General features: G+C 39.9%; 2 protein-coding genes across 10 annotated transcripts; one reads left to right on the top strand and one right to left on the bottom strand.

Annotated features, from left to right (window-relative positions):
* The first annotated feature begins 349 nt into the window (after positions 1–349).
* Positions 350–15,942, top strand: snx9b (sorting nexin 9b). Of its 8 annotated transcripts, XM_051409696.1 has the most exons (20): positions 356–537; positions 645–746; positions 2,549–2,635; positions 3,606–3,680; positions 4,719–4,850; positions 5,519–5,596; positions 6,683–6,845; positions 9,580–9,718; positions 9,970–10,057; positions 10,354–10,479; positions 11,094–11,211; positions 11,302–11,432; positions 11,667–11,770; positions 11,891–11,994; positions 12,184–12,261; positions 12,482–12,558; positions 13,397–13,486; positions 14,017–14,131; positions 14,222–14,313; positions 14,475–15,942. In XM_051409696.1, exons 2-20 carry the CDS (start codon positions 735–737, stop codon positions 14,520–14,522), a joined length of 1,857 nt encoding a protein of 618 aa, XP_051265656.1. In that variant the 5' UTR covers positions 356–537; positions 645–734; the 3' UTR covers positions 14,523–15,942. The 8 variants fall into 8 exon arrangements, with proteins under 8 accessions (XP_051265660.1, XP_051265658.1, XP_051265659.1 ...); XM_051409700.1 differs by having other exon boundaries at positions 350–746; positions 9,586–9,718; XM_051409698.1 differs by having other exon boundaries at positions 350–746; positions 9,583–9,718.
* Positions 15,943–16,661: 719 nt separating this feature from the next.
* si:ch211-203k16.3 (angiopoietin-related protein 7) lies at positions 16,662–23,142 on the bottom strand. 2 transcript variants are annotated; one of them, XM_051409708.1, is made up of 9 exons: positions 23,002–23,142; positions 22,315–22,567; positions 20,562–20,777; positions 18,962–19,081; positions 18,724–18,838; positions 18,480–18,617; positions 18,059–18,299; positions 17,677–17,872; positions 16,662–17,601 (listed from the first exon to the last, which is right to left on the bottom strand). In XM_051409708.1, exons 2-9 carry the CDS (start codon positions 22,468–22,470, stop codon positions 17,455–17,457), a joined length of 1,329 nt encoding a protein of 442 aa, XP_051265668.1. In that variant the 5' UTR covers positions 22,471–22,567; positions 23,002–23,142; the 3' UTR covers positions 16,662–17,454. The 2 variants fall into 2 exon arrangements, with proteins under 2 accessions (XP_051265668.1, XP_051265669.1); XM_051409709.1 differs by having other exon boundaries at positions 18,059–18,275.
* Between the last annotated feature and the right edge of the window lie 1,075 nt (positions 23,143–24,217).

The following is a 24,217-nucleotide window of genomic DNA, read 5'->3' as shown; positions in this document are numbered from 1 at the left end:
CCTTATTTGGTTTCAGAAGAAGAATGTTGTCGGAACCTCTGAGCATAGTTTATCGTAGCCTATTTAAAGCGACTTATTAACGCATTTTCTTTCTTTATTTAATTTATTCACAATTTACGATTATGAGTCAAGATTAAAAAAAAACTCTAGGGTTTTTATATTAGTAACGTTATATATTATTAAAGCAAACGTTTGAATGGTTCCTACATTATATTTGAGTCTACTGGACATATTTGCAATTTGACTGATGCTATTATTACTATAATAAAAAATATTAATAAAAAAAAGTTATTAACATTAACATTAACAGTTTTTTTTAGCTGTAAAAAACAGCTTGAGTGGTTTATAGATTATTGTTGAGTTTTATGTGAACTAGTCCCGTCTTGGAGGGCCATATCGGACCGAGACTACCTTTCCGGTTTCTCTCCGCGGTGCAGGTCACTCCCTCCGCACTGTCAGCTCTCTACGCGCTTCAAACTTGCAGGCTCTCTGGAAGTAGTCTGTTCCCACCGTCTCTCTTTTTCCAACCACCCACAGGTTTTTTTTTTTTAAGTGACAGACTGTTTTGTAATGTGTTAAAGTGTGTGTGTCGCGGCGGCTGTACACCGGGAGGAATCACCGTGTTTTTTCTTCGCGTTTTTTAGTTGGGAAGCGGCGGGGAAATGTCCAGCTGAGGATTGGAAATCCCGAAACCGCAGGGCCTGTTTTTGTAATGATTGATCAATGCTTCGACAATGGCGGTAAAGGTAAGTCAGACAACTTTCCTAAGACGATTTAACGTCAACCTGAGTGCATTACCTCCACCAGTTTGTCCTGACAGTTGTTGTTTTACGGATAAAATAGCGGGTTATGGACTTGTAGAGGCTCACACAGAGTTACAGTTTCTCGCATTAGGTTTACAGTGGACATTTCACTCGATATGCGACATATTAAAGACTCAAACATATTTTAATACTCTGCTTTTGGACGCGTGTTATGGACGCCTACAACACATTTGTATGCAGTAAATGTGACGCGACTGTTTTTTTTTGCTGTACATGGAAAATGTGTCTCATTAAGAAAGTGTCTTGTGACATTTTACTACCTTTTCCAGTGCGGGTCATTTCTACCTCCGCGGAATTATGGGAAATGTAGTCGTGTGTGTGGGTGTTTGTTTATTCAGTACTGTATGTATGTATAGGTGTGTGTGAGAGAGATTATCTATTATACAGTGTATTATCTTCATTAATGCAGTAAGTTTTAGCAGCCTGTCATTAGTACAATAATGTGAGTTGCTGTTACCATTAACAGTATTAGCAGCCTGTCAGTATTAGTATTATTATAGTAAATAGGTGTGTGAGTCCAGGCTTATTTTGATCACAATTTGTGGTCCCATTATTCTACCCATCAAAGTTAAACAACCCCCTCCTGATGTATTTTATTACATGTACATTGTAACACTAATGTTTGTCTGATATGTCTCACCTGGTTTAAAAGTTTCTAAAATTACCTCTACGTCTTCTTAGTCACTGAATAATATTGAATCTTTCTGCTTAACACAAAATTTCTCTTACTTGACTTGAATCTACATTCTCAGTGTATGTGTACTTTCATACTGGACCAGGATTGACTTCCAAACTTCTCACAGAATCGTGCTTGTTGGTACACGTGTCAAAGTCACATTTAGAAACTTTCCCCCTCCTGCAAATGGATGTGAAAACAGCTTTCTAGTGTCAAGCTGTCAAAGGTCAAACCCAAGTGAAGTAACAAAACTGTAAAGACCTTTTTTTCTATTAGAGCGGGACTGCAAATCACATCATGCCACCGAACTAGGAAGATCAAGATCATCCTTGGCCCAAGCAGACTTCAGAACGCAAACAAAATGCTTTTACACTACATAAAAATAATAACTGAGGCTGTGGCTAGAAACATTCATGAATTAAAAACATCATCCAGCTTCCTTGACTCCTGGGAGGTGTCAGGCTAACACTAAACAAGATCTCTGTTCACGGAATTACAAATAGCCTTGAATTCCATCTCATTGGTTAGTGAACAAGTTAATCAGATAGCCAAGCCAAGGGAATTTGGTCTGCTTTGATAAGGCATGGTATGACGTTTTAGTTTTAAAAAGGAAGTGGCAATCTAAATTTGCATAGTCAAAGTTATGAAAATAAATGTGGAAAGGCCTGAATATCAACCATGAACTGAAGTCACATTTAGTGTATTTTTCACTCTGTTATCTCTCATTGTTACATGTATTTGTTTGTGTTTGTTGTGTACCCCTATGGGGGCCAAGGGGGAAGGGCTGATTAATAGTTGTGGGTCAGTGTGCGAATAACTGCAGGCTCCTGTATTGAACTGAACCAGGTAACGTGATGGTTCTGGTCTTGTTTTTGGTTGATACTAGTGCCTAGTGAAGAGTCAGCGCAATATACACAGAAGAACTAGTTTGGCCTGATTTCACTGCTATTGGGTGTGTTGCTGCATATGTGTACATGCACACTGTGCAACCCTGGGCTGTCTTCAAACATCCCGTAAATCTTTGTTGTTTTTTCTTGATTGTGTTCAGGCACAAGTTTTATATGACTTCTCTGCTGAGCCTGGAAACAACGAGTTGACGGTGAAGGAAGGCGAGACAGTCACTATCACCAATCAGGTAAATCTATACAGGCAGCATTCATTGTATGTATGTGGGATAGTATTGTTATTCAATATCTCTCCTGCTTTATTGCGGTTACCGTTTTGTGTTATTGTTTTCATTTAGGTTTTTTTCACCTCTGCTGGGTTAAAACTAAATGTACTTCAGAAATAAATTTGATTTGATTAGTTTTGCCCTAAATTTTGGTATTGGTTAACTATTATAGCTTTTTGTGTTCTAGCCTCAAATTTAAGTGTTTGTGTGACTCTCCTGTCAACAATCCTATAAAGGCAAAACTCACATGATCTCAGGTTATCTATAAACAGTCAGTGTCACAAACACGTACAGAGGAAGGAAGGGAAGGGAGCAAACATGATGTCATTATAATCAGTTGCCAACAGTTCAAAGGTCACTCACTGTGTGCTGACCGACATATCTTTCTAATCAAAGTCGCTCTGAAGCCAATCCGGACCTACTGTATGAGGAAAACAGAATCTTTTTTTTCCTCACTAAATAAACTGACTGTGAAGGAATTTTTCCTGGGAGCTTTCAGCATGTTTACAGATACTTGGGGAACCTGCTAATTGTCAGCTTTTTTGCTCTAACCTCGAATGACATGTAAATGGGAAACTTGTTTGCCTTAATTTCAATAAAGAATTAGTAAGTTAGTTAGTTAATAAGGTACGCTAACACAGCTATTTTTTTTGCAGCACATGTTTTGCTGCAGGTCTCTGTACAAATGCATGTGCATGTCAGATACTTTCAGCAGGTTTAACAAGAACATCATTACTTGTAGCAATGTGTCCTTGCATCAGAATTTAATCAAATTAAAGTAAATTTAGGTGTAATCAGGTTACTGCAATGCATTTTAACCCATACTCAGATTCCCTCAATGTGATTTATTTTCCCAGTAGCCTGTTTTTTGTGTGCATGTGATGCAGATGCCTACTCTGTGTAGTCTCAGTCCTTGGGTGTCATTCTGTTTCAGAGTATCGGAGGTGGCTGGATTGAAGCACAGAACTCCAGAGGGGAAGTCGGACTGGTGCCAGAAGACTACATCGAGGTAAGATAGACAGTCATTAAGTGTATGGTGAAGATTATTACATCTCACATCCTGCACTCTATTTGAAATACATTCACCTCCAGAGAATGAAGCTGTAAAGACATCTGCTATGAGGTCAAGGAGCACAATATGTACTATCTATATGCAACCAAATATTTAACATTTCACCCTCTCTGTCCCTCTATCAGTTAGACACTTATCATTAGAGACAAGGATGTGTTTCTGCACTAACTGCAGACTGTGGTGCCGTCTCTTGCCTGAAATCACAACAGGATGTGCCTCCTTCAGGGTTTTGCTGATTAGGGTGTTTGTGTGTGTGTGTGTGCGTGTGTGTCCATTTTGATCCAGCAACTGACTTCATCGTGAGGATATGATTCACTATAAAGACTTGCACAAAGAGACACAAATGGAGTTTGAGTAAAAGTAAAGTCATTAAATTCTGTTTAAAGCTTTAGCTTCACTCTAAACAACAATGTAGTGTCTGTGTGTACACGAAAGACATATTCTCCATCTGCTTTACTTAGCAAACAAGCTCATGTGAATGTTTCTGTTTGTGACCTTAACTTACCTCCCCAGCTGCCCCCAGACTGTTTTGATTTTTTTCCCAAATCATAAAAACCCACTGATGACAATTGCACTTGTAGCTTATGTAATATCTAATGAAAAACACCAGGACATAGCCTGTTTCTCATGCTGCTACTTTTTATTTCAGTGCTCTCTACTGGTAAAAAATAAGATCTGCAAAAACAAGATGTTGAACTAACAAAAATAGCCTGAAGAATTAAGCATGGTGTCTTCATATTAAGTGGTAAAGCAGATTTAAATGTGCAAACTGAAGTATCACTAGTCAGTGCTATCACACTTTGGATAGACAGAGAAAGTTAAAAACTGAGTTTGCAAAGCCAGGGAATACCAAGGAGTCAGGATCACATTACCACAGAAGAATGTAGTACCTTTAAAAGTCATTAAATCACACTGGAATATCTGGTTTTGTTCTGCTAATGGACTATTTTCTGTCTTTTATCCTTTCATTTGTAGTTCGGTCAGCAGGTTCCATCGTTCCCAGGTGCAGGAACCACAGCACCTACCCCAAGTTTTGGAAATGTTGCACCTCCAGACTTGTCCATCTTTGATGCCTACGCTCCCCCTGCAGCACCAGCACAGAACCAGGTAACGCACTCACCTAATGAAGATATGGGTATCATATCAAACGCCTGTTATTTTTACTGACCTTTAGCCAGAGTATTATATTAATGTACAGGCTTAACAGCTTTAAAGTCAGTGGCACAGACAACTGGGGAAGTAATAGTAAATACCCACAACAGTGCCATGCACAGTGTACCAGCCGTGTTCCCATTCTCCATCTCAAAAGTATGTGTGCTGGGGTGCTGTTGAAGAAAAAGCAGAAGCAGGCGATGACAGAGTTTTTCTGACGTTTGTGCAGCATGTGTGAACCCCACAGATGCAGAAGTGAGAGCAGCTGCTGTAGGAGATCTTTACCGTGGTCATGTCATTTATAACTGACGCAGGTTTTAGCTCAAGTAAAATAGAACCAAGAGGAAACCAGAGCAGTGAAATCTTTAGTCGTTAGTAGGCAGGAAGTTCCACGAATGTGAGTGTACTGCTGGATCAGTAGAAATTTGGGCACATTGAGTGTTTGAGTCAAGGCAGGAAATGTGTCAGCCATCATCCCTCACCCCCTCCCTTCCTCCACTCACTCATTTTACCCACTCCCACTCTCACACACACACAAGCACATCTATGTCCAGCATCCCCTGCTGAGTGTGAACCTTCACTGCTGGCACTTTATGATGATGTCACCTTCTTTTCCCCTCAAGGTGGATGCTGGGGGCTTAAGTCCCCAGCCGGATACCCCCGACACCCCAGTTTCCCCCTACCTTTCGTCCCCTGATGAGGTAACTGGTAACTCAGGGGAGATGGGTGGTGTATGAGGCCAGTGGCATGAAACCAAGCCCTCCACCCTCACCCATTCTCTGCCCCAAGCCCCCTCCTCTCCGATTGGTCTGCTTTGGCAAATTCCCCCTCCTACTACTACTGCCTGCAGACAGCATGATCTCACCCTCTCCATTCACCTGCACAGTCACACGTCACCAATCAACTCCCACACCTTTTATCTCGATTGTATGAATCAGCACCACAGTGAAACTTTGAAAGCTGAAAGCTTGGAGTCAATGACACATAAGTGACTAATCACACTGACGAATCATCAGACCAGAAAACAAACATTTACACCAGATAATGAGCAGAATCTCATAAATAATCTTCAAAATTGTTCACTTTTGAATAAAAATGTTTATTTATGTGCAGTGAAGATGCTGGAAACTTATGTTCGAGTGTTGTTTCTCACTACAATGCTGTGTTCACTTGTCAATTTCATTGGAGCAAGTTTTTGTGAAACTACTGGCTCATTTACAGTACTTTTTCTTTATTTCTATGTGCTTTATGTGGGGTATTAACTGACCCTGCACTTGTTGGGTTAGCATTAAGCTAACATCAACCTACAAAAGGCACACAAACACTATTGCATGCCAATGCCCACACGTTTTCATAGTGATCTACACAGTACGTCTGCCTTGCAAGCATGGCATGTAGTTGCATTTTCAGTTTGTAAGTACTGTAATAAAATAGTGTGTGTGGACTTGAGAATGGTAGTGTTTGTGTGAGTCTGCACATCATTATCGGCATGTGTCATTTTTTAAATATGCAGTATTTTGTGTTATGTTGGTATTTTTAATGGCTGCATATGTTAAGCAGCATTTACAGACATTTACCCCGTCACTTTGATTAAACAGATACCCTGTTAGAGGCCCAGTCTGCATCGTGTGGCATGTTGTTTTAAGTCTCCTGTCAACTTCTTATTAAACAGACTCCAAACTAGACTGGACTCTCCTCTCTCTCTCTCTCTCTCTCTCTCTCCATACTTGATGCGTCATTTCTCTTCTTCTTTTGTCCCTCACATTTTCTCTTTCCATCTCTTCCAGGCTAGTAACGGTAATGATCCCTGGTCGGTGTGGAACGCAGACCCCTCGGGGGGCACCAACAACAACTGGGCGTCCAATCCAGAGGGCACCCAGACTGGGAAGAGTGCTGCTGACCCCTGGGGATCCATATCCCAGGGCCACCCTCAGGCTTACCAGGGCCCTGGTAAGAAAAAGCTCTTAAATTAGCAACCATGGCAGACGTTGAAAGCACAGTATGTACAATAAAATCACCACCTATGATTTTGTGCAATGTCTAAAGAAGTTTTATTCTTGTGGTTGTACTTGCACTACTCAGTTCTTCTATTCGAAACCTCAGGATAATTTAAATTAGGGAAATGAAGACTACGCTGCATAGATTTGTTTGTTGTGGTGGTCAACAGAAAAATTTAAGTTAATTCAAATGAAGTAACAGACATAATGATATAAAATATGTAAAAACAAATTACAGAGACTCTACATGGTGATGTCTTAGTGTGGTTGCAGGCATGGGAAAGTCACACACTGTTTTTAGCTCTTGGCATCATTATCTTGCTAAACAGTTGAGTGAACTGTTTGCAGATAGTTTGCTTTTTTAAACTGTAGTTGTGGGGAGAAGATAGAATGTGGCTGTAGTGGATGCTGTTGTTGAAAGCAGAAACATATTTCTGAGCCCTCAGGAGGTGTGAGCTTAATTAAACAAGTAATCAAATTAAGCAAGCTAGTATAACACGACACTGAAACACAGTTGGATTGTGTGGTTTGTGAATCGTGTTGTACATTTATAACGGCCTAGTCTGTTGTCAGAATCAGCTTTCTGTTGGGATGCTTGATTTGGATTGTTTTGATAGAGGCAGCTACATCACAGAACATTCAGTGTTTAAGTACACATATTGTATAAATATTCTTGAGTTTTTTGACCACGATCCAGTTCTCCAGACATGTGATAAAAGCTCTCTGCATGGATGAAAAATGTAAGAGCAAGATTATCTGCAACTGTGATAAGTTTCTTGGTCATAAGACAGCAGATTTAACTAGATAATGATTTCAATATGTGCTTATTGTCTTATGTTTTCCTGGTATTTTTAACCAAAACAAGTCAATTGTTCACAGAGTGAAGTATAAGTCAAGTAATACTTAAAATCAGCTTTCTTGGATTACCAACAATATAAGAAAGGATATTTTTGATACTCGGGACAGAACACTATTTCCTGTCCTACATTGAGAATATAGAGTAAAACCTTTTATCTGCAACTATAGGTAGTTTGGTCCAGTATTTAGTACCATTCCACTCCAAATATGTTACAGATTTGGAGTGACTTTAACTCCCAGATGTTCTCCTGTTCAGTCGTCTGTCTCTGGCCAATCCCTCCACACCGATGCTCCAGCATGTAGACTAGACAATCATGTCATGATTCTGTTTTTGCCAGACTGTGGAAAAGTTAGCCTCACGCATGACTCAGAAGGACAAATTACTTGACCTGTTTTTTAAATTCTCCAGTTGTTATTGCAGAAATAGAGCTGGGGGAATAACTATTGAGGAGAAGAATTAACAGACTCTTCATTTCTTTCTTTCTGTCTTTCTTTCTTTCTTTCTTTCTTTCTTTCTTTCTTTCTTTCTTTCTTTCTTGCCAAAGACATCTACCCGTATCCTTACCTTATTGATAACACAGGTATCCCCTGCATCACCTGGTGGAAGCTTTTTCCTAATTTTTGTGTGAACTGACAACAAGTATTCATGAAAAGAGGTTCCAGTAAATGTTTTTTGGAAATGATTTACATTCTTGAAAGCATGTGTGTGAGGCATTCAGTTTGTATCTTGACATTAACACTATATTTACATGTTATTGTGAAAGGGCCAGCTGTGACTGACTTCTGAAATGTAAGAGAATTCTGAATGGATTGTATTTTGCATCTGAAAGATCTTTGGCCGACTACGGATTTTTGATAGATTTTTAATGATGAGTTTTATAAAGAGTTCTGTCCCACAGCATGTCTGCCCTACAAAAGACAGAAAGCAGTAACTAAATACAGAATGAAATTTCTGGATTTTAACTTAGTTTTGAGCCTGGTTAGCCAAACTTTGTAAGATATAGATACATTGTAAATTCAATGATTATTTTACTCTCTACTTTCAGACAATTTTGAGGGTGCATGGAAAAACCTTGAAACATTTAGGAGAGATCAGTGGCTCGGATTGCCTTTCCTGCTTTGCTAAGCTAGGCTAGTAATATTTCAGCAGGACTGTTAGTTTATCTACCTTTTTGTTTACCTATCATGGTCAGATTTAGCAAATATTTAGCTAGAAAGTTTTTTCAACAGGAAACAGGTGGAAGAGTAGTTTCAGGCTTCTGCTAGCCTTAGCTAAGGCTAACTGAAGCTATCTCACCAGCAAGCTTTAACATACTGTAGCAATGTCTTTTGTAGTTTTGGAAACTTTACATTTAGTTTTTTCTGAAATTATATTGAATGGCGTACTAATCTTTTATATGGCAAAACAAATGTCAGAAAATCAGATTAAGGTCTTAACTCAATTTGGCTAAATATGCATTTTGGCTTTGTAGGGCAGATGTAATGCATCAGTGCACTTATTATTTCCTAACTTGCCTGTTGTGTATGTGTGTGAAAATATTTACATTAAGGCCAAATTCAGATAAACTGTGTCTGTATGTATTATTTTGTAGCATTTAGGGATGGCCATGCCAGAATTGATCAAATCCTTTTAATGTCCATCCCTGCTAGTGTTTGATTAATATTACTAGAACAGACACTGCTGTTTGTATCAGGTAATCCTCAGCAGTGAATTCTCACTCAGTCGGGTTCTTGTATATTTCAGCGTTGTACAATAAGTTGTTGGAGAACAGAATGTGTACTTTGTGTGCTTTTGAAACAAATTTATGTGTGCATTTGTTTGCCCTCAGGAGCAGAGGATGATGAGTGGGATGATGAGTGGGATGACATGAAGTCCACTGGAGGATACGCTGAGTCAGAATCTGGAGAAAGTGGAGCAATGCAGAGAGGAGGAGCTCATGCGTCTTCAATGAAAATCTCCCTCAACAAGTAAGACTTGAAATACACTTCTATATTTTGTTTTCTTAAAAACAAACAAAGGTTATATTTAAATTCAGTGTGACTCATAAAAATTGAACTTCCTTTAGATCTGATAAAGCGTGTTACCACCAACTGTTGGTCAGTGTGAATGGTGTCAGACTCTTTATTAGTTGTTGTTGACATAATTATGGCCACAAGACACAAACCCTGAAAGAGTCATCAGGACCATCACTTTTCACACTTTTCTCTCTTTCTTTGAGCAGGTTTCCTGGGTTCTCTAAGTCTGGTCCAGAGCTCTACCTCCTATGCAAGCAGCTCCCCAAGGGCAAAGAGAAACTACCAATCTATGTAGGTTATGTCTTTTCTTGTTATATCAGTGTTTGGGCTGCAGTGATTCAACCTATCTAACCAGACTGAATACAATATGCGATATGAACACAAGAAACTAGAAATCAGTCATTAGCACAGTTTTTGTTAGTCGTAAGGTAGATTATTGCAGTAAAAGATGTTATATTTCCAGCAGTATATATTGAGTAGTATTCCAGCAGGTTTGATATGGTTTCCTCTGTTTACTGGTGTGAACCTGTTTGTATGCCATACAAATGCAGTGTAGCAGGTTTCTAAACTATTTGTCTTATGCACAGCTGGGAGAAGTTGGTCCGGTGTGGTCTTACCCAGAAAGTCAGCTAGACTGTGTGGTGGCTGATCCTAAGAAAGGCTCAAAGATGTACGGCCTAAAGAGCTACATCGAGTACCAAATCACGCCCAATGTAAGTATCCAGTAGCATTTTCAAACAGACAGTATTTTTAACCTGGGATTTAAATAAAGTTTAGAGACTGTATATGTAATACAAATAATATTTTGAGCGTGTTCATAAATAATTTAGCCACCTTTAGTGTGAATTCTAAACTGAATGTGAGAAAAAAAAGGCATGTATGTATCTGAATGTGTGAATTTGTCAAACAATAAATAAAAAAAATCTAACAACTTAAAGTTTGTGAGACAGTGAGGTTTCACAAATTCTGAGAGAGTGACACACACATTTCCTATGTGTCTATGCAACACTGAAGTTAAAACCTGAAATGAAACCATGCTGGTGATACACAGCTGGAGGCTGTGAAATTATTTGTGAACATCATTTCACAAGCTCAAAAATATTTATAACCTTCATTTGCCGCTATACAAGTACTAAAAATATATTCCATATATCATAGAATTTTTGTTTATAAACCCTGGTGTTTATAAGTTATCTGTAGCTGTGGAATCACAAAATCATATTCTGCCTGTGTAAAATATTATAATAATAATAATATAATAATAATGATGAAGTGTTTGGCCCCGCTTCATTTACAGTGTTTATAACTCCACGTTATTTGTTTGCAGACCACAAACCGACCAGTCAATCATAGATACAAGCACTTTGATTGGCTGTATGAGAGGCTGCTAGACAAATTCGGGTCAGCCATCCCCATCCCCTCTTTACCAGACAAGCAGGTGACAGGTAAGTGACGAACAAATGTAAGACACAAAATAGATCAATATTGCTGACAACAACATTAAAAGTCTTTTCTGTGTATAATGTCTGTTCCAGGGCGATTTGAGGAAGAGTTTATTAAGATGCGTATGGAGCGGTTGCAGGGCTGGATGACCAGGATGTGCAGGCACCCAGTCGTTTCCGGCAGTGAAGTATTCCAGATTTTCCTCACCTACAAGGATGAGAAGGTGGGCTATTCCTCCTTCACTTGTTCTTCCTTGAGCTTTTGAATGATCTGTGTTTTTAATATTACTAAATGATTGAAAGGTCATGCTTTTATTAATAAAATCTAACATTTGGTTAATAGTTGACCTGATTTGTTGTTCTTCAGCTGTATGTAGGAAAGATGATTTGCAATTATTAAAATTCAGGTTCAGTGTTTTTATTATTGCTTAATGAAAATAAGCGATTCATTGGTACAGGACTGGAAAACGGGGAAGAGAAAAGCAGAGAAGGATGAGACGGTGGGAGTGATGATCTTCTCCACGATAGAGCCTGAAGCTCCAGACTTGGATCCTGTGGAAGTGTGAGTTTTAATCAAACTTTACCCTGAACCTCTGCAAAAGCATAGACATTAATCGTGAGGCTGACTGTATGTCCACATGCTAACGGTTTATTGTATGTAAAATGTGTCCCTCGTTCATAGGGAGCAGAAATGTGAGCAGTTCAGCAAATTCACCAAAGCCATGGATGACGGGGTAAAGGAAATCCTCACAGTGGGCCAGGAGCACTGGAAGAGATGTACAGGCCGTACGTACACACAGCGCTGAAGCAAAATAAATGTTTTACCACACACAGGCCACACCTTCACTTTGTGCTGTAATTGCTGTTTATATCAAAGAATGGTTCATAATTATGGGGTATTTTGTCAATACACGAAAAAAACCATTCACACAGTTTGTCTGTTTGTGCTCATGTTTCATGTCTTCCCCTCCACAGCTTTGCCAAAAGAGTACCAGAGAATCGGCAAAGCCTTCCAAAACCTCTCCTCTGTCTTCACCAGCAGTGGATACCAAGGTACAACATTGAACACAAATATGACATCAAATGTTATTTTGAGTGACTTCAAAAGATTGCTGTAATCAACACATGTAGTCATCATAATGGTAGTAGATGCATCTTACTATGCAGTCTTTCATTATGTGGAAATCTGTAGAAACAAATCTGAAAACAAATCGACACACAGATAGTGCTACTAAACATGGTGATTACACATTTAACCCATTTCCTGCTGTAGGCGAGTCAACCCTGACGGATGCCATGACAGCAGCGGGCAAGACATATGAGGAGATAGCTCAGATGGTGGCAGAGCAGGTAGGTACTGTGCCTGTTGTAACACACTGTAATACCACTGCCTTAAAATTCACATATGTGCCTTTATGAACAAGGCAGAACTCTGGCTTGTTTCCTCAGAGGTTAGTTTAAATTTACACCAATCATTTTGCACTCACCCTGTCAATAATCACATTATCTCACAATGTCTCTGAACATTTCCTGCTGGCAGTCAGTGTTTACATCCTAGTTCCGGCGTTTTATTGACCCTTTTAACCAAGCGTCCTGCTCATGAAGTCTGTATCTGTAGGGGTAGAAGCCACAGGAAAACATATCTCTAGTGTTTCCTGAGGCTTGTTTTGACTTGTTTTTTGAAGTTTGCCAACATGGTTTGTAATAAAATCCAACTTGGGCCTTTTTTGATGTTCTAGCAGCTTCCAGAGGGAGGATTCATCTGGTAAGCTTATGCTGCTCCTGTAGAATTGTTGGCTTTAGTTTAGCAATGTCTGTGATAGTAATGGTGAAAGCCAGTGGCTGCACATGGATTCATCTTAGGAGGTAAAACAATGCAGTCTATTTGTTGCTCTAACCTGTGGAGGCTGCATACAGCCTTCCTTTAATAAATTCAAGGATATGGGAAGAATAGGGTGTTGAATTTTATGTACATGTAGCCATCAGTTAAATATTATTAGCTCCTCTTTTACTGAATCTCCTTTCTCCATTGGACGCGTGTAAAAATATTACTTGGAAAAGTTATTCCTGTGACGTAATGTTTCCCTGTATTCTTTCTTATCACTTTTAGATCTGTTATTTCCTGTCTTTTTTTTTTTTTTTTTAGGTTAAATTTATCTTTTTGTCTCTGTGTTTGCTCCTTTTACAGCCCAAGAAAGACCTTCACTTCCTCATGGAGACCAACAATGAATATAAAGGTCTTCTGGGATGCTTCCCGGACACCATAGGAGTCCATAAGGTACATCAGGAAATGGTTACACAAAGTTTTAAGGGCAGTTTCTTCGAGGGTCAACTGGCTCTGCAGCAGGAGCATATATAATATATGTTTACAAATCATTGACACTTAAGTTTAATTTATTGTTTGGCTACTGATGCTACAGCGACTTCCTGTTGACATAGTTCATTACTTTTGATTGGACAGCGCTACAGATGTTTCCTAGCAGCCGATTTACACATTATTATTAGTCTGTGCTGGCTAAGACTAAGTCTGAATAGTGTAACTCAATTCAGTAAATCACTAATGTAGAAAGTAGCTACTAGTTGCTAAGAATGTAGTAAGGACAAGTAACACACAAAAACACTAGTAAAGGATTTATGAATAGCTGGTGCAGCATAGTCCAGAACAAGATATTGTGAACATGTGCTTCTGATGATATCAGGTTTTCATTTAGCTTCTTTTTAAATTCCTTCACCTCCTCTGGATTTAAATTAGTCAAATGGTCTTTTGTCTTCATACAGTGTAACTGAAGACTTTTTAAATTCTTGCAGGCAGCCATAGACAAGGTGAAGGAGGCTGACAAGCTGGTGGCCACCAGTAAAATTACCCCTCAGGACAAAGGCACCATGGCCAAACGAGTCAGCACCATGTCTTACACATTACAAGGTAACGCACTCACTGAGAAACATGTAAGCGAGAGTGTTTATTGTAACTTGATCTCTGATTCACATGGTTTGCCAACTTCTTTTCTCACAGCTGAGATGAACCACTTCCATAGCAACCGTATCTATGACTATAACAGGGTCATGCAGTTGTACTTGGAAGAGCAAGTCAAGTTTTACGAGACGGTAAGGCATTTTTATCGACCATCTATCACAGTTAGATTGGAATTGGAGTCCGTCCTTTTTGTTGAATATTACCTTGGTAGCAGTTGCAGAGATACTAAACCGTCACATGACCACCCTCGGCTTTTGTATTGATGTGAGTTTTTCTTCGTTTGAATTGACAGATTGCTGAGAAACTGAGACAAGCGCACAGTCAGTTCACTACAATGTGAAAGCAACGGCCTTCAGTCTCGCACTACAAGACAAGAAGAGTTAAACCAGCTCAACATCCATATTCTTGCTTACACTGCATTCTTTTCCCTCCCTTTAATTTAAATTTCACTTCTCTCTTTCTCTCACACTTACCTCATCTCTCTCATTTACTGCTCAGGCCAACAGTCCCAGCTCATGGTGTTACTTTTGTCTGCTGCTCTCGGAAGTCTGTGAACAGTTAGTGTGCAGCAGCTGAAAAGGGTTTGACACCAGTTTTTTTGGGGGTTTTTTTTGTAGGGCCAGCGATGATAACAGAACAAGACACACTATTTACACACACCCTTCCTCTGTCCAAGGTCTGCAGCTTGTTACAGAGGAAGTAAACATCACAAAGTCACAGTTTGTGGCCCTGAATTGCTACATTTCATGAGTAAAACAGTTTTTTTTTTATGCAAATCTCTCAGCTATGGGTGCAAACATGCCTGTGCTCACATTTTATCTACCTATTTTAAAGCAATATGGTGAAAATGGTAAAGGAAAGGATTTACACATGGTGCAAAACTGTTGTCTGCACATGTAGCGATGTAGTAACACCAAAAACCAAAGCTATCTTCCCCTCTTTCAATAGGGGACAGCAGGGGGGTTGATTTCTGAATGCAGCATTAACGAAAGAGAGCTTTACTGTCTTTTTCTCGGTCAACATTAGGCCTGTTTTAATGATTGTATTAGTACATCTTCAGTGGAGCATTCCTGCATGTATCCAAGTCTTGGAAGAATAGGCAAAAGCAGAGTGTGTCGCCTGTCTGTCCACTGCTGGCAGTCCCTAGCCCCCTTTCATCCCACACTTCCTCAAAAGCTAACAGGAAGCTCCACCTCCTTCCTGCCTTGCCCCTTTGAGGAAAATAGAAATGGTTGCCTCCCCCTCAGCAGCCTGTGCAACATGACACTGCAGTTTACATTTCAGGAGTGAAGACAAAATGATACTCAAGTTGGGGGTTCATTATTTTAAGACATAAAGACCAAATCAGTGAATTGTAACCTCCCTTGCAGGTGGTACCGATGCATGATTTCTGTCTCCCAGTTCTACTGAAGAATATTTGTCCTTTTATTTGATCAGATTACGGTGTTTTCTATGAAGGTGTGACAGCAATGTTTAATGTAAGAATCTGTACTATAAGAAGAGTTGGATTATGTTGTGTATGCAGTTTTGCTTTTGCTTTTCACCGCCCAGTTTTCAATCAGTCTCTAATCTTGTTCACTCTTTTTTTTCTTATCACTTGATACAAAAATATACATATATATATATATATATTCTATTTGACCTATCAGGTGCTTCTTGTCATTGAGATACTATTTTATGTATAGAAGTATTTGCAATACAATGTAACTCAAAGAGGAGCAGAAATTCTGTTTGATTTATTAAACAATGATTTGTACTCATTGCGACTTCTTTGTGTGTGTATGTGTGAGTGTGAGTGTGTGTGTGTGTTTTGAAAGAAACCTTGTCTTGTTCTCTGCATGGTTCAGAGAGTACAACACACTACACACTCTCTGACTTACTCACAGTAAAGCCCTTATTCGCTTTTGCAGATTCTTGCGTAGAGATGGATAGGAATGAGAATGAGTCGGCAGCCTGTGCGAAGGGTCAAAGAGTGTGTTTGTGGAGGAGGTGAAAGAGCCCTTTTACCCCACATTCAGCTCTCGCCCCCATCAGGTGCAGCTGCATGTGTAGACCACATAAAGTAGCCAGGCGAGGATAAGTGTATGTGTTATAGTGTTTTTAGGGCTTCATTAGAGTTAGCAGCATTTGTTTCAGTTAAAAAAATATTTAGCAAAACTCTTATACTAAGTTTTTGAACTTCATTTTCAGGTTGTATAAGAGTTTAAAGTGAACTAATTATAAAAAGTGCAGCCTTTTTTCTGTATCCTTTGACCTACTCCACACATGCCTGCTATATTTACACAAAGCTGCCAATAGGCTAAAGGTCTGTGGAAGTCATGCGTGAACTAATTTGAATGTATGTAACATTTACTGGATGCCACAGAAAAACTGCAGTGTGTACAGTCTGATAAGGGTTATCTCTTATTTCCATCTGTCAGTCAGAAAAATTTGTTTCAACTGAATGCTTCTGCAGAACTTGAATCCTTTGCCCTCTGTGTCACATTTTGTATATATAATGTTTATTGTACAATCCATACAGTACGTATACACAGTCCTCAAATAGCACATCTTCTCTGCCTGACCCTAGACAGTGAGACAGCACTTAAAGGGGAGTGGGGTTATTATATCTAATATAATTCAGTGTTCTTTTGTCCTGAATTGTTTGAGTAATAATATTAAAACCCTTTTAATTTCAGCAAAGTTTACACAACAGATTAGATTCATAGTTGGCTTAAAATTCAAAATGAATAAAACTGGAAAATCATAAATATGCAATAAGAACATGCCATATGCTGAGTGTTCAATAAACAGTCTCACGTGCCTGCCAGTTGCACATGCCTCTTCTCAGTGGTTAGTAGAAGCTTCACTCATCTGTCAAATGTACCTTTCCTTTGGCTGGGTTGCTAATAGTGTGTCAAGTGTCAAAGTATCAAACTAAAGGTACAAAATAGACGTAGAAAATACGCAAGAAATCTCTTCCCATGAATGAATGAAAAATGTCCATGTCCCAAAAAGAACGCAACAGTATAAAGTTTTGAGTCCACAGTTATGAGAACATTGAGTCTATCAGTCATATTTGAAAGTAGCTCAAAAAACAGCAGAAGAGAGACCATTTCCAGGATACTCTGTAAGTTCACTCGCAACACAAGCTGTTGTTGACATAACTGACATTCACTTCCTTCTCGATGAGCTCTGTCAATAAAGAGTCAATCACTGGACGTTATCATCACCACGGCGTCCCAGTGAGATCATCACGTGGTCCCTGTATTGTTCCTATGTCCTAACCGTTGTCAGGGTGACAAACGGGTTCGGAAGCTGCGTGGCCGGATCATCATGCTGACTTTGCGTAGGGAGTAGTAGTCAGAGTCTCTCCAGGAGTACCAGACGATCCCATCAGGACCCAGCGGCCCCCGGCCTTTAGGGGTGTAATGGCCTCCCTGCAGGATTAAGAGGTTATAAACACTCGCATGACTTTAAAAGTTTAAAGTCAGGGGTTATCTGTGAACACTTACCCTGTAGTAGACCCCATTAAGGTTGGCATAGAAGCACTGGTTGTACCACCAACCGCCATGGGAGATCTCAGCACAGATGTTGCCACTGTCGGGGGTGCTGAAGCCCTGCTTGTCGTGGTACCAGCTAAAAGAGTCCAAAACTGTCCCGCTAAAGCCTGACACATGAAGACGGTACTGATGCTCCTCGTCTTCCACACTGCACACACAAAGACATACAGAGGAACAGTAGGAAATTAGGAAGTTTACCTATGTTCCCATGGTCCTAAGTTCCCTAACCCCCTAGCCCCAAAACCCTAGATCTGGGGTACATAGGACCTGCAGCTGGTTGTGCATGCTTGCAGTAATGTTGTCAACTGTTTGTGTACTTGTGCATGACACCAACCTGAAGCTCTGGTACAGGGCATGTTTGTGCTTGTTGCTCCAGTCCTCCAGGTGGATGCGGAGGCTGTAGTCTCCCTGGGTGCTCAGGTCATGTATGTGTTCGTTGCCCAGCCAGAACTCTGAGTGCAGGTCACCAAAGCCGTCCTTGTAGTCCCTCCAGCTACGGTCAAAGCTCACTGAGCCGTCAACACGTCGCTGGATCACAGTCCAGCCACCACCTGAAGCAAAAAGAATGCATCGCACTGGAAGGGAAAGCATATACCACGTCTAATGGGTTATTATTCTTTGCTCCCATCTGGCCAAAGGAGGTACACAGGTCCTACAGCAAACCTGGAGTTTAGTCTTGCTCAACAACACCAGAGAAGAGTGACTGCATCCCAACACATGGATTGAAACTCCTTATGTCCATGTATGTGACTCACCATCTGTGTCCATATCACAGTAGACCTCCACTGGCATGCTGGCCAGAGATGGCACTATCGTGTAGAGACCTGATCTCCTTACTCCATTGTAGTAGATGGAAGCACAGTCTATGGGACAGTTCCTCACATGCTGAATCTCTGAGGGAAGAAAATGTGAGACAGGGTTGAGCTGGAGTAAACCAACAATGGCAGATTGGCGCCCTCTGGTGGCAGATCATAGCATGTGAGACTCCATGTTGCATACCTGGGTGCAGAGCTTCTTGAGCACTCATCAGTGGGTTGGGGCGGACGACATTGATCGAGCACCCAGGGCTTCTTTTTACTCTGTCCACCAAAAGTGTCAGATTATGGAGTTGGCTCTGAACAGAAGTACAGTAAAAATATTAAAAACCACCCTGTGCACTTGGGTTTTGAGGTTTTTGTAGCTCAATTGTTTTAAGAACATGTCTAAAATACTGAAAGTAAACTAGTACTGGGTATACCTGAAGGTCTAGGATCAGAGTGCCCTGTAGGTGCAGCAGGGTGCTGGCTTCAGCGTAGTGAACCTCCAACTCATGAAAACGCTGCTCCAAGGACATATTCACGTGGTTCCTCTCATCACTCTGACACCAAAAAATCAAATCAATTAAAAAAAATCAATTTCTAAAAATATAACTTCCCATACACATCTGCACAACATGCACACACATGCAGTTTTTTCAGCTATAAATGACACACTGGGTATGTTATTAGAACTGATTAAACTAACAAAACAACACTGATGTAAAATATGTGACAGTTATGAACTATCATCACTTTTAATTAAATAATGTAGACTGGCTTAAGTATGCTCAATGGTTAAATGTATTTCTTTCTTAATGTTTAAAAGTAAAGTATCTCACATTTTAGTTTTTCAAGGACATAAACATGCACAGAAAAACATGCATTGATTCTTTTAGACCTCTGCTTTGTGTATTGCAGCAATGGTGCATTGTAGCAGATGCAGCATCTGACAGCTTTTCCCTGTTTTTCGCCTTCTGGCATCTTATAAGGTTTTTAATGCATTGATTTCAAAGTTGTTAGCTTGTTCCTTCTGTTTTGAGATGTTTGACAGCATAATATAAAAATGCAGTTATTTTAAATGCTGCCTTATTTCGTTATATGCTGACATCTGTTATCTTAATATTAACATTCTAACATGCAACATCTCCCAGTACTCTCAGGACAAAAATGACTCGTCCTCTCTTGTAAAACTTAAAGCCAGGCACTTCAGTATGCGGTCTATTCTGGGCCTGGTCATGGAGGATAACACTAACTCCCATTACCACAAACCCTGAAGCCCTTTCCCCCTGTCTCGTTCTCATGTACAACACACAACACACAACACACAAACCCTTTTCACCATCCACCTTTGGCCACTGGCCAGTCCAACTCAGAGTAGTTTGTATAGGCTCACTGCTTGAGACGCATGAGGCAACACGTGGAAGAGTAGGAGGCTAATCCTGTTAGTACCTAAGGTCAAGGACATGCTGGTGGAAGCCAGCTTGATGACCAGGCACCACGTTAAGTGCAGAACTGTACATAGCTAATGTCATGTGTTTCAGCACAGGGAAGGGTTTTTGATAGTGACTGCAAAGAATGCTCACTATCAGCCAGTCACCGTATACAGAGAACAATAGGAGTGGACTCCTTACTTTCAAATCAATGGTGAAAGTACATATTAAATCAAACCACGTTCAAGAGTTATTTGATCAAATATTTATGTCTAGTCTAAACTGTCTCTCAACCAACTGGTGCTGAACAGAGAAATACAATAAAGAAGAAGTAAATATGTTCTAAAAAGTCTTGCTCTGTAAAGTTATATATAATGCTACACACACACACACACACACACACACACACACACACACACACACACACAGAATATAATAAGTTTACTTTTCAAATGAACAAAAAAGTTAGTTCTGTTACACGTCTAGTCTGTAGAAAGGAACCGTCACGTTGTCACAACATCCAGTGAGCTCCAGCTAGACTAAAGCAAGCACTCAAAGGATTGCTGCTGATAGTTGACCCATGTTTGTTAAGTCCATATGGGAGTCTCACCTGCAGCTCGAGGACTTTGATGCGGTGCCGGTGGTTCCTCAGCTCCTCCTGCAGCTCAGAGATGGTTTCCTTCAGAGCCACAATTTGCTGTTTCCTCTCCTCGTTCTCGTGCAGCCAGTAGGAAACCTCATCTGTGCAGCGAAACATATCCGGGCATTTCTGCTCGTCCAGCTGAGGCAATGTGGCCACCAGTCGACACATCCCATCCTCCAACACCTGTTAGATGAGATTTATGAAAAACAACTTCAGAACTGCTGTTGCTCAACAAAATATTTTCATCAATAACCGTAAGTGGGATTAAAATAGTCCAGCTGTGACTGTCAGCTTCACAGTGTACACTGGGTCTTCACCATGTCCTTACAAACCAGACACAAGCTTATCTCATCATTTTATACCATCTATATACAGTGGACCTTGCAGGTCAGACGCAGCAGTGCTGATAAAATCAGTTAATCAATGAATATTGCAGATTCTAATTCATGATTTGCAATTTATATCCTTGCTTGCATCATAGCTCTAAGGCTGGCAATCAAATGTACTCTTTGTACTGTGATAGTTATCCCTTTGATATCCATGTCAGGCCAGTGTGTAATGTAGCAAATCTATAAACAGTGTTTAATGACAAGAATGTAACTATATACGTTGATTTTTTATTCACGGGATTGACCATAAATTCCATAAACTGTCTCTAAATCGATTTTCCAGAAAGTTTAACACTGATATACATGTATGTCTGTATTTGTATCTGTATCTGTATATGTCTGTATTTTGATATTAAATTGCAAATACCATGACAGAGGACTTTATCCATATCACCAACACCTACTTAAAATAATAACACAATTGCCAGTTGATCACACTAATAGAGATTTTAAAAGACATCATTCTGGACTCTTTGTAGACAACATAATATCATGATTCATGAAAACAAATAGTAGGCTACTTGAAATATTGAGTATTTAAGGCAATACTCTCAGCCTCTTTTGTCTCTGCACACAGGAAGAAATCCTAAACCTTTGCCACATATTTGGTTGTTATAATCATGTGTATTTTATAATCATATGCATTTTGTATCTAGTGTGTTGCTTTTGTCTTAGAGTTCTGAAAAGTATATTTACATCTCTAAATGCACTATACGTGTAACTAATATTGTACTTTTTATATTCATATAAAAACATATGATCCGTTTCTAAAATACAGTATGATTTAATGGTATATATTAAACTACCAAAAAATATAAAGCAGTTCAAAATAGGTCAAAGACCAGCTCCAGTATGAAAATCATATTTTAGACCCAAAGAGGTAAAAGTATTCAATATTTTACAAAAAAGTCAAAAATATGAATATCATATTTGTCTTTTGATCCTTTGGAGGGAAACCAGTGGGCTTAGCTAGCCAACAAGTACTTTTATTTTTGATACTGAGTATATTTTGCTGATATTACTTCTGGAGTATTTGCAGATTGTTGTGTTGGTACTTTTAATTAAGTACAGGGCCTAAAGTGGATCTGAGTATTTCTCTTCGACTCACTGCTGTCTTGCATGTTTAAATATGTATTTCTGGCAGAGCAAGTTACTTTTTTAGTGATGTAAATGTAGCTGAAACATTATTCTGATTCCGGAAGAGTTGGGATGTCTCTGGAGTAAAGGGAGGAAACAGAAGGCAGTAATAAATAATAATAATATCGCTCCTGCAGAAGCTTGTTCAGAGAACATCAGTTTTGGTGTGTATCCAGGATGTTTACAGTAATTACCTGGTTAGTGTACTCTCCACACTGGGATCCCCCGCCATTACCCTGAGTGGTAGTGTTCAGGTTGTCTGCTTTGGCCTCTGGAAGCAACACCATAAGGATCCAGAGAGCAGAGCACACGCTCCAGCCAGGAGGGTTGGTTAAGGACAGGAGAGACATTGCTGCCGTCTGGTTAGTCTGTTCCTGCCTTGTCAGTGAGAGCCGGGGCGGGACACGGGAGTGTGTGCTTCACCATGTGAGGCTCAGCTGGCTCTTCCTACAAGGACAAAAACAGACAAAATTACTGTGTTACGCTCCTATTGTTGAGTTCATTAAGCCGTTAAGACACCTTTTGGCGAACAAAGTCCTGTTCCTTCTCTTTATCTCTTACGCACACCTTTGTCTCAGTACAACTAACAGGACATACACTTAGGAAAGTGAGATTAATTAGGAGGAAGGTGATCCCCTCAATCTATCACAGAGCTTGCACACGTCACCTGCTCTTAAAGCCAAACTGAGGTTTTGACATCAACATAGCTTAATCAGGAGGAAGATAACAGTCTTCATGTTTTATAAGTTTCTAAGTCTCACTCAGTAACATACACACGTACAGATAACAAAACACACAAAAATGTGGTATTGTCCTTTGCAGCAAATAGTTAATTTATTTTGTTACCATGTAGGAACTTGTGGAAATGGAGGCGTACTCACCCCAGTTACAGACCATCTTCTACCCCATTCCCAGCCCATTTCAGGCCGAGGGGTTCTCTCCATTTTCTTCTTATCCTTCTCTTCTTCTCTCCCTGTATCACTATCTCTCTCCCTCTGTGTGCCTCATGCTCCTCCCGTGTCTCTCCCTCTCTCTCCGTCACTCTCTGTTTCCCTCTCTCTCCCTCTCAGTGTAGACATCTTAGTCCCATAATCCAGCTCTAAGAGGATTCACAAGGACTGAGGGACAGAGGGAGGCAGACAAATAGGGAAGCAATAATACAATTATTGGTTAAAGCAAGACAAGCAATGTCAATTTCTTTATGTTACTAATAAATCAAATGCTGTCATGGGTGCCTATTAGTTACATAAAATGATGCGGCAATATGTAATGAATTGTATTTCATAGCTCTGAAGTGTTTTAGACTGTGAGCAATAAACTGACACCATATCATAAAACAGGTTGTAAGTTTGAACTTTTCAGAGAAAATAAGGAACAGAGTCAATGCCTTTCTGGAGAATTAATACACACACACACACACACACACACACACACACACACACACACACACACACACACATATTGGCACCTACAGAAAATAAGCATCACCTATAGGCACAATAATCCTGCTCAAAGTGGTAATGAAGGCTGATGTGAGTGGGAGTGTGAGGGGTGCTGATCCTATTACAGCAGCCAAGCTGCTCTTTACATCTTTATGCCCTCGACTATGGCTCAGCTCTCCTTGTAAGAATAAACTAAACGCTATTGAAAGCCCAATTATTTGTTTTTATGGAACTATAATGTGATGGATATTCATTATGCTGTTATAAAATGCATAAACATTTCCCTAACTGTTGATACTGTGACTGTACTATATTTGCAACACTGCCTGGGGTAACTCTGTCACACTGAACTTTGTCCTTAAAGGGGCCCTGCAGAGAAAAACTTCTGAGCTGCTATCCGCCTGCTATTTTCAAAGGATTTGGCACATAACACAGAAGACGTTATGTTTGGCCTATGCATTGCATATAAACTGAATTCCACATAATTCTCAGGAAGTTAAAAAAAAGTTTCTGTGTTGTACCTGATGTTGTCTGTTGTACGCATGTGAGAGAAACTGTGTGTAAGGCCACTTGGTGGCACCATGTAACAACTTAATTACCTGGTGGCTTTAACTGTGGCGGTAATGAGCTTCCCCACTGAGGTGCCCCAGAGAAA

Source organism: Dicentrarchus labrax, unplaced genomic scaffold (genome assembly GCF_905237075.1).
Source record: "Dicentrarchus labrax unplaced genomic scaffold, dlabrax2021, whole genome shotgun sequence".
Taxonomy (NCBI): Eukaryota; Metazoa; Chordata; class Actinopteri; family Moronidae; genus Dicentrarchus; species Dicentrarchus labrax.
This window is presented reverse-complemented; position numbering and strand designations above follow the sequence as displayed.

What these genes read in the sequence shown, in the direction of transcription:
- snx9b (XM_051409696.1), top strand. An exon ending in TCAGGCTTACCAGGGCCCTG is followed by an intron (nt 6,846 to 9,579) that starts GTAAGAAAAAGC and finishes GTTTGCCCTCAG; the next exon opens with GAGCAGAGGATGATGAGTGG. An exon ending in TCACCTACAAGGATGAGAAG is followed by an intron (nt 11,433 to 11,666) that starts GTGGGCTATTCC and finishes TCATTGGTACAG; the next exon opens with GACTGGAAAACGGGGAAGAG.
- si:ch211-203k16.3 (XM_051409708.1), bottom strand. Translation starts at nt 22,470, where the DNA reads ATGTCTCTCCTGTCCTTAACCAACCCTCCTGGCTGGAGCGTGTGCTCT. An exon ending in TCAAGAAGCTCTGCACCCAG is followed by an intron (nt 18,618 to 18,723) that starts GTATGCAACATG and finishes TTCTTCCCTCAG; the next exon opens with AGATTCAGCATGTGAGGAAC. An exon ending in CTGTGATATGGACACAGATG is followed by an intron (nt 18,300 to 18,479) that starts GTGAGTCACATA and finishes TTTCCCTTCCAG; the next exon opens with TGCGATGCATTCTTTTTGCT.